This window comes from Aythya marila (genome assembly GCF_965140915.1).
Source record: "Aythya marila genome assembly, chromosome: 4".
Taxonomy (NCBI): Eukaryota; Metazoa; Chordata; class Aves; order Anseriformes; family Anatidae; genus Aythya; species Aythya marila.
This window is the reverse complement of record NC_139045.1, coordinates 15,445,771-15,455,992: the sequence shown is the minus strand read 5'-3', so window position 1 is coordinate 15,455,992 and position 10,222 is coordinate 15,445,771. Positions and strand designations below refer to the sequence as shown.

The 10,222-nt window shown below is 41.6% G+C and overlaps 1 protein-coding gene across 1 annotated transcript; it reads right to left on the bottom strand.

The window, feature by feature from the left end:
• Positions 1–1,813: 1,813 nt before the first annotated feature.
• JCHAIN (joining chain of multimeric IgA and IgM) lies at positions 1,814–8,485 on the bottom strand. The gene is made up of 4 exons (XM_082760317.1): positions 8,317–8,485; positions 4,301–4,436; positions 3,716–3,796; positions 1,814–3,228 (listed from the first exon to the last, which is right to left on the bottom strand). Exons 1-4 carry the CDS (start codon positions 8,378–8,380, stop codon positions 3,027–3,029), a joined length of 483 nt encoding a protein of 160 aa, XP_082616443.1. The 5' UTR covers positions 8,381–8,485; the 3' UTR covers positions 1,814–3,026.
• Positions 8,486–10,222: the final 1,737 nt, after the last annotated feature.

Sequence of the window (10,222 nt, the reverse complement as noted above, 5' to 3'; positions counted from 1 at the left end):
GCCTGACTGTTTATTGCTTTGCGCTATCACTTAAAATTTGTCTAACACAATTGAGCAACAAAGGGTGAACAAGGCTGTCAGTTCTGGACTCTCCCTCAGAAAATATGTGGAGAATTAATCCTGCTTTATTAGAAAGCTCAGCAGCATGTGGACTCCGCTGATACCTTTTTTCTTATTTCCCAGTGACTTCTCTAAGATCATCAAAGCATGTAGTTGTTCACAGCTGCTTGGACCATGTTCTGTGCTTTGATTTCCTTTTCCCTGAATGCCTTTTGTGAGTCTCTTCTGCTGCCATTGCTGGACTCCCAAGATGTGCTGCAGTGTGATTTCCAGTGATCTGTCCTGTTGTAAGTAAATATCTATCTCCTACAGCCTCTACAAGGTCAGCACTGGGCTGTTTGCTAGTAAGCAGGAGTTCCAGGTGCATGGTTTTGAAGGGCCAGTGGCTAATACCCATTGACTAATATGCAAAGTATTTGAGGGCAGTTAACTAGTGACCTCAAATACTTCTTTCCATTAGGTATTTGTAGGATACTATGTGCTGGAGGATTTTTCTGACATGTTTGATGTAGTTGTGTCCTGGTGTGACAACACCTGCTTCTGTGTTGCCCAGAGCTGCTGAAGCATATTGTCCATGTAGATCTAAAATCTGTTAACACAAGCCATCTTCTGAATGAATCTGCTATGGTTCTGTATTTGTGTGTTACACATAATTTTCCTTAGAGGCAAATGTTATATATATATATATATATATATATATATATATATATATATATATATATATATATATATATATATATATATATATTCATTTTCTTTATGTCAGTCTTTTGGGCTTTGTTACAACAGTATTTGAGCATTTTGATGCTTTAAATCTGTATTTACCAGCAGCCCTATGAGAATGAATTGTATGTTCAGCTCTGTTTTAGCGATGAAAGGCTAGTCCTACAAAGGAGATGATGTTGGTGCCTGTTCATTGTGTTAGGGAACTCCGAGTCTAAAAGATCTTGCAACACTAGATGTACAGGCTGAGTCACTTGCTGGGTGAGTACCTGTGAGAGGAGTTTCATACCACAGGCTTTCCATTGCACACGTGGCAGTTTCACAGTTCAGATGAGGCTTAGGGGCTCAGAGCACTAGTAACTGAGGCTTCAGCTGGCGTTTGCTAATCTGCCAACTATGGTAAAAGCTAGATAGGAGGCCCACTTCACTCACTCTTGCTGTATCTGAGCTCAAGGTGTACACCAGACAGCCACTTGAAGGCTGCTTGCAGCAAGGCCGAAAGCTGAACTTGGTCTCCCAAACTGTGGACTGTTACCTGCTCTAGCAGCCTTCTCCCCCTGCTCAGGCTGAACTTGGCCCACAACCCAAACCTGAATGATTTCCAAGTCATTTACCTACACCTTACTCAGAATTGGAAACTTCATGTTTAAGGAGATGTTTCCTGTGGCAGAGCCCCAGGGACTGTCAAGAGTACCACCAAAAGGTGCATTTTTCAGTAGCGTTGTAAAATTCTTATCTGCAGTTTGCAATGTTGAGAGGAATTTAGGTGTTAATTGGATTTTTTAATTCCAATCCTGTGCAGAATCACAGCACCTTGAAACAGCTCAATTATGCAGAACTGATGGTAAAATAAATCAGTTCGGCCTCTGTCTATCATAGGTTCCACAAGTGCATCATAATGTTTCTATCTCAGTATTTCAGGAGGGTTCACCTGTAAGTAAAACAGTTGCTTAGTGAGAGCTTCCTGTGAAGTAGGCAAGAATATTATTACAGACAGCTTTTTCTTATGAACACCACTGGAACATAACAGTGCTGCAGAGAAAAGTTTATTTAATGCCTCATTAATAAAACTTTGGCAATAAGGATTGTGCTGTTTTTCATTATTGCAATAATGTGTGACACCAGATGTGATCTTTTCAGAACAGCCAAAGCCTTTACAATCAGCTTCTGACAACACCGAGAAACATACCAGCCATCCCAAATGCAATGCTAGACACCTTATGCACTCACGTCCATGATGTTTATATGGAAAACTCCAGGTGTAATCCATTTAAATGTAATGTACAGTACAGAATCAACTTTAATTGGGGAAAGTTTCTTGTATGAACAGAAAGACTGTTGTGAAAAAGGAAAATAATCCCTAACTAGGACCCTGACCTTGCAATTGCGGCAGCTTCATAGGATTTTTTGCAGCTCTAAATGCAAAACCAGGAACAAGAAATTCAAGCCAACTTGATTTTTTTTTTTTTTTTTTTTAATCCTCAATTGAACTGGGAATGCATCATTATCAGTTAATAAATGTGGGAAGCAAAGTACCTAACATGTCCTAAAGAAGTTTACTACTGCAAGAAGAGCTGAGGTCCTGTTGGCTTTGCACAACACTTCATGGTGGCAACATTTTCACTGTATGTATGTGAAAACAGGAGGCTTATCATTGCCAAAGCACTAAAAGGATCCTAAATGCCTAATTACAAAAAAAAAAAAAAAAAAAGTTGAAATATGAATTCAGTCTCACCTGATTTTTTTCTCAAATGTGATTGTACAACAGACTTCTAATAATGGCAAAAATTCTGCCAATATGATCAAAGGGAAGGTTTTTGCAGAGGTTTGTTTTAGATTGCTCAGAAAGCAATCAGGAAACATGGACATTGCTGCTGATGTCCATGATAGCGTTGCTGAGATAGACTGATGGAAGATGGTCAGGAAAGATTCTCTACTGTTATAAACTAATGTAGTTCCTTTGATTTCAATGGAATTACTGATTTACAGCTGTTTGAGGATCTGGTCTAGCTGGTGATAATGTCTAAGACGTGTAAAGGTGTCGCAGATATGTGCCAGGGATAAGAGAACAGAATCTGACAACCAGCGAGTATTCAAGGGGATGGTATTCTTGATATGAAGCACAAGAAGTAAGCTTGGGAGCTGATACTTTGGACACAGTTGTCCAGGCACTATGGTGCTATAGATGTATGGGTGATAGGAAAAGAGAAAGCAACAAGGTATTAGGATAGCAGTGGGTTGAGCTAATCAGCATAACAGGATGCTGGCGTCAGAGCTGCTTGGATGTATTTGGTCTCCCCGTGGTAGACGAATGGGAAGGTTGTGGTGTAGCACTTGTCCCTGTTGTAGGTATAGCAGGTTTCTGGCTCGTTGCAGGAGGTGCTCTGCTGGGCCTCGTATATCTCACCACCCAGCTCAACTTCTACAGGATCACATTTTTTGCAGCTGGAAGAGATGAGGAACAGAAAAAGTATTCAGAGCTGTGATTAAAACATCTCTGACGAAACTCCATTCTTCCTCACTGATCTGGCAGCAGTGGCAACTTGGGTACTGCGGCTTTTCCAGGCCACGTATTTTACACAGGCAGTCCCAGACAGATGCTCTCATTTTTTTTCAAACTGCTATTCATATGACTGGCCCCCTAAAAGGGAGGCTCGAAGAGGAAAACATAATTTCTTGGTATTTCAGACATTCAAGATCAACAGGGGTCAGCATGAATCCTTACCTGCAAATGTGAGGCCTTTTTATGCAACTTAATCATGGAGATAATTCATTGGCATGCAACAGAATAGAAAAAACAGGCTGAAAAAGAACTTCACTCTGTGATGTTGCCTTATTTTATCTCCTATCCTTCAAGATGTTTGTGAACCATTGGGGGCAGTGCTGCAGGGTAGGGTGTTAGGAAATAAATTTAGTGAAGAAAAATACTTACAGTTCAGCCATGCGGTAGACAAAAGTGGTTCTGAGCGGGGATGTGGGGTCGGAGATGTTCTGTCGGCTCCTGAGTGGGACCCTGGAAAGGAAGGGAGATAACTCCTCTTGTGAAAACTGCTTGTTAAACGGGGGACTACTCTGCTGTAATGAATTCTCAACTCTGATCTTGTTCTTTGTTCAGGTTATTTCCTTTCTGACCCTTCTCCAAGAACAGCAAGTCTGAGCCTTTCTGTACCTCTGAAGGCAATGAGATATTTTTTGCCTGGTTTCTAGGCATCTCTGGAAAGACTGTAAAATTGACCCCAATAATAACGTAGCAACTTCAGAAAGTGCTGCCTTTCACTAGTGATATTTTCAAGCTATCAGTTCTGATATTCCTTTTTCCTTATAAAAATAAATAAATAAAATTTTGAGCTCAAAAGGAGTTACTCCAAGACAGCACAGAAAGTGGTCCATGGGAAAAACAGATCTAAATTGTCAACACCAGGACATGTGGAAAAAATGCAAGCAAAAGGGAAAAGGGGTACTCCTGTAACACAGTCTCCTGCTCACCATCTCCACCTAAGACTTGTCTGCCACTTACGTGATGCGTATGTTTCTTTCCAGGATTTCCTCATCAGGATTTTCTTTGGAGGGGACGAGCCTTGAGGTCACTGTTGTGCATTTACACTTGTTGTTAACCAGCACACGCTCCTCACCATCATAGTCCAGTAGAGTACCTGCAAACACAGGATATGCCATCTCAGGGGTAGAAAAGAAAAACCTTGTGACATGCTCTGTCAGAAAGCAAAGAAATGAGAATCTCAGCAATGCCCCATTATGGCATCTATATTGCTTGAAGTTGAGGTCACAACAAGCAGAAATGAGACAATGGACAAAGATGGGTTCAGCTCTCTTGCCTGCTCAGCCTATAGTCTATTTCTATATGATGTGGAGGAGATGCAAGTGGCAGGGAGAAAATGATGAACCTGAGCACTGTGGTGCTGATAAGTGAGACGAAACAAGTCGGGATCTCTCATGAAACGCAAGCCTCTGGCTATACCTGGCAGCTAAAGTGCTGTTTTTACACTTGCCTCTGCTAGGAGGTTACCTGATTGCCGTATCACGCACAAGGACTCATCTAGCAGTCCAAGCCCTAGTTGGGATCTGGGCTTCCTAAATATCTATGACAATGCCAACACGGCAGATGTGTCAGCTTTCTGTCAGTGCTATTTTCCTTTCCAGATTCTTGAGGGAATCAATGACAAAAAGCACTAGAGGATGAAGCAGGAAGGCAGCCTGATGAACTGGTACTGGAAAGCAAGTGGCCCTTACAATCCCATGGTTTGCACAGAAAACTCCAGTCCTGAATTTCTGATATTCTTTTCCTAATTAAACTGAGTTTGGCAGCTGTGGAGCTAAGTCAAATAGAGAAGAGCCAGCTCTGGGTATGTTTGTATCCTGCACTTTTAGCATATTATTCAATGTGAAACTCAGTCAAAACAACTGGGTAAAACTTCCCATCTGTCACCCAGAGGCTTTTTAAATGTTTCTGTTGGCACGCAATGCCTGCTTCCTCTCTGAACATGCAAATGGATTTGAAATAATTTGTTCTCTCCTAACTGTCTTTCCCCAGCAGCCTCTGGTCTCTTCACCTGTAACAAGCTGGCTTTGCTTTTACACAGTCACACCCTTCTTAAATGGTCATTTTCACCTTCCTTTATCTCTTAATGCTGCTATCCATCGCTTTGCTATGTCACTCTTCCAATAGTACCTTCAGCCTGCATAGAAGTATGAGAAAACAGAGTTCATAAGACAGGAAGAGTTTATATTGGGCTCAGACAGACCTCAGTTCTGAGGATTTGCTTACTTCTAACCCATTAGTTTAACCATAGGGAGAAAAAAAAATAGTTTAAAAACATGTTCATTGTGTCAGTGGGGGATTTGAGAGTCACTTAAAAGCTTTGGTCCTAATAGGTGGACTTCTGGATCACCGAAGAATGGCTCACTAAGGAAGTAGCTGCCCCTGTTGCATAAGCTCACAGCTGCTTTTTCATTTTCATGTCCAATGCTGCTGGCTTGTATGAACAACAGATCCTGTTGCTACAGGGTGAAAGGGATAGCACTCAAAGCCTGTGGGAGCACTAGGAAAGCTGGGATCCAGGAGAAGCACGTGGAGTTATGCTGTGAGGTTCCTAATTGTAAGATGCTATTAGTGGAAGCTTACCTGTCAGCTGAAACTGTCCCCAAGACTGAATGGGAACAAGTCCTCTGCAGCACTGATCAGGAGACCTTACTTTATGTCCCAAGAGTATATAGTCCATACAATGCCATGTAAATAGCACTCCAGGTGTTCTACGTAAGACTTCTTGGAGCTTCACTCCTGTCCCTACAATATGCTGGTCCCATCTGCTTGCATTGCACTGGGTTATTTACTAAGATCCTTAGAAGCCTCGTATTGATGAAAAAGGCTCTAAAACATCTTGAAATCATGCCTCAGAGTGATCTTAAAATTCAGTGACCGGTAGAAATGCTGCTTCTGTGATAACTGGCAGCAGAATACCTCCTAAAGAAGGTTCGTTGGTTGGGCAGTTCTCAGTTGGGAAAGAAGCTACTGCAGTCCTTCCTTTTGTCCAACAGAGCAAGCCACTACAGGCATGGAGGAGATGCCGCCTTTGCTACTGCTCTTGGGATTATCTTTGTCCCTCTAGAGCATGTGCTTGTTTAGTCCTTTTACAGCAGTGGCAGGCATTTAGCATTTGTCTGTACTGAACCTAGCACAAGTAGCTATCTATACAAATGCCAATTACAAACCATGCAGAATGTAAGTTCAGTCTCATGTCTGATTGTGCTGTACCAAGGCAGAAATCCAAAATGTGACACAGGTGAATATTCACAATTTAGTGGTACTTATCTGTCTTCGCACACCTTCTTCCATTCTCTATTGCTTTGTATGTTTCCTTGCTGTCAACTCATCATATAACATGAACACTGCCCTCTGAAGCAGAAGCTAACTTAAAAAGTCTCTTTAGTCTCTGTATCTTTAAGTCTTGGTCTTTCTTCTTTTTTCTTATAGAAAAACTCTGTGAAGAACGAGAAGCTAGAGATCTTCCTCTGTTGCCTGTCACTGTATTTTCTATGCAACATTGTGTGTGATTCTTCTAAGAAATTTATCAAAACACAATATTTAAGTTGTCCCCAAACCTTTGGGAGCAGACTTTAATTTATCTTAATCATAAAATGCTATTAACAATTTTTTTGTTTGTTTGTTTTTTAATAAATATGCGGGCATTTTTAGACTGTACTCTAAAACCACTGTCCTGAATTTAATTCTTTGTGTAATAGTACTGGCTTCAGTAACCATAAAAGTTACAGATGCTCCATATTTTTAAAGTAAAATTACAAAGCTGCAAATAAGATTTTTTTTTTTTTTTAGACTTATCAGCAATGATTCCATGAGTTGGCCTGTAAAGTTTCTTTAAAGAGAAAGGTACTTAAATACAAAAGTTCTTAATGCTGTTCTAAATGTTTGCAGGGTTGGATCTTCTGGTGCATAACTTACTGCAATGTGATGTTCCTTCCCTGATGAATATTCATGCAGAGATTTTGATAATATTTCTCATATTTGAAAATATCCTGTAATATGATATATGGAGATGAAGCTCAACAAAATTCCACTGCTGCACGTTGAAGAAGCAAATTAATTCCAAAAATACCTGTTCAAACTCTGCTGCATGTGAAGGTGGCTACTTCATTAAAGGAAGAAGAGGCTCAGTTAGGCCAGACAGATACTTTGATGTAAGTAGTACAAATGTCACTCCTGTAGTTGCACACAACTAAATTTTGACTTCCCTGCAGTTATAATATACTTCACAGAAAGCAGGGCTTTTCAAGGACCTGCCTGGCTCTGCAGTAAGAGGCCGCTTTCCAAAAGCTGGAGGAAATGCATGGATGCTGTTATCCGTGCTGCTAGAGTAGTTCTTCTTAAGCATGGATTTAGTCCTGTGGACCGGATCCGCTGCGTGAATGAGGATGACTTTAAACTGTTCTATAGAGATCTGGCAGAATGATAGTCAGAATCCATTACCTGTGAACCACACTGAATCATGTGCTGGGATGAGAGTCTGATATAAGTACCCATGGTAAAAATCAAGAGTTCTTCTGCAAAATGCAGTGGAGTTAAATAGCAGTTTAATCAGAAATGGCCACAGCCATGTGACAGGATCAGCAGGAGGATTTTAGAAGCCTTAAAACCTAGCAGCTAAGTCTTTCAAGCTACCTAGAGCTGCATAAAAACAGGCTGCATTTTTCTGGTTTGTTGCTTCAGAAACATGATTAAGGATGGCTTATTATAAAAGTTTGCATTTGCCACCATTCATCACTCTTTTAGGCTTTATTAAAATATATTTATTTAAAAAAAAATAATAAAATAAACAGGAATTAAAAACACACCACTCTGTGTGGTGCAGGAAGACACCAACATGTCCAAGCACCACCAAAGCAAGACTTCTTGAGCAGGCATCAAGGTTTGATTTACACACTTAAAATTATTAACAGACACCTACACAGCACACATCCCTCATAAAGCAAAGTTTTCCATGGTTTTAATTTTTCACCTACCTGCCACAAGGACGAATTCCAAGGAGACAGCCAAAGCCACCCACGGCAACAAAGAGCTCTTCATCTTGCCTTCACTTCTTTTGAAGAATGTGAGTGGAGAGCGTGTGTCTGCCTATAAGGGCGTGTGCAAATGATACAGCTATTTGTTTCCTAAAATAAACAGCCCAGCCGGCTACCACTGACACTGTGAAAGATGTGGCTTGGGGACTGAAACCAGGCATGTTGAATGCGCAGAGACTTCTGCCTTTCAAAGGTGGTTGGGGGTAGGGGGTTGCGCTATTACTGTGCACTTTTATTCTGTTCATCACCAACATGCAACAAAGCTGCTGGGTACAAGGGAGTGAAAAAACACCTTGGGTTCAAGGGACCAATTTACCACTAGTGTCACTGGCACTCTGCCACCTCGAGCTCAGGAGTGTAACGTAAGAAAGTGTCCAGCTAGCCAAGGGGTCACAGTTCTTACTCTTGAGTTTTGAGAAATCAGATTCTTGTGGGGATAGTTTGACCCATACTGTAAGAACATGCTAGGCTTCAGAATCAGAATCCTGTTTGCACCAGATGCTGTGCAACATATATTAAGGACTTGACCGGCCCCCAAGGAGTTTTCAGTCAAAGCAGACAAAAGGAGACGTGGGAGGGGTAAAAGAGGTAAAGCAACAGCATGGCAGTGGCAAAGTTGAGCTCTTCCTCTAGTGCTCTGCCTGTGGCATCAAGGAGTTTCTTTCCCTATGAATAGAGCAGGGACTCCATGGGATGCACGATATATGAAAGGCTCTGTGTAAGGTCCAAGGCAACCATTTCCCAGTGAATGCAGGCATTTTAAATTCTTTGAGGTATTTGTCATGCAGACTATGCTTGGCTTAATATGCTTGGTTCACTCTGGAAGAAAAAAGAATAGTGGAGATGATTTATTTATTTGTTTATTTGTTTATTTATTGTCCCAGGGTTTGTGTTCACCTGTGTAACTCTGGGAAAAAATAATAATAAAAATGCATTGCAATATAGCTTGCAATGACTAGGGTTTTCTTTGGAGTGTACGCATATATCTTGCACAGGAAAGGCCGCTTTGTAAGGGAAGTTGAATCTCTAATAACACCTTTTACCAGGTGCTATTAGAGACATCTATGATGGGATAAAATCTTGTAATTTTATTTAAGGCAGAAGGGAGGCAGAGCAAGGTATGATGCTACCAGGCCTGTTCTTAGGGTTACAGTATTAGTGTTTCCTGAATTTCTGCTGGCTGCAAGGATAGTTTATTCTTGATTAACAATAGCAGCACACAGCAAATCTCCCTGTGCTGCTCCAGCTGCTTCTTACGCAGAGGGCAGCAGCCCCATGATGCTATACAAGCTTTTCACACTGCACGTGCCACCCTTGGCTCCCCAGGGTTGGTCACTCTTGCCAGGTTCTCAAGAGGCTGGTATTATTTGTAACATTGCCAACATCCCAGACCCTGAAATAGCAGCCTGTCACTTTACAGGTTGTTTTCCCTTTCTTTGGACCTTGCTAGCTGGGTTCCTAGCAGTTGAGCTGTTTGAAGACCCTGGCATTTGTGTCCTGAACTTTCTCCTGCCAGCACAAGCATCTCATCAGGCAGTCGCATGATGCAAAGAGCTTTTGTGTTGCATCAGCAGCACTGACACGAGGGGCTTTCCCCAGGGAGGTAGCAGGTGACGATGGATGCAAGCCCAGCTCCAAGCAGGGCATCAGGCTATTCCATGACTGTTTGGTACAAAACCTTATCTCTCAGCAAGGCTGCAGCCTTATGACAGCAAAATTTGCTTTTCTTTCATCTCCCTCCTCCCCAGAAAGTATTGCCAACAGAGTTTAATGTGGAGCTTCCTTCTGAAGCAGGAAGGTGCCCATCTAGTGCATAAAGTTAAAAATAAACCTGGCTAACCGTGGT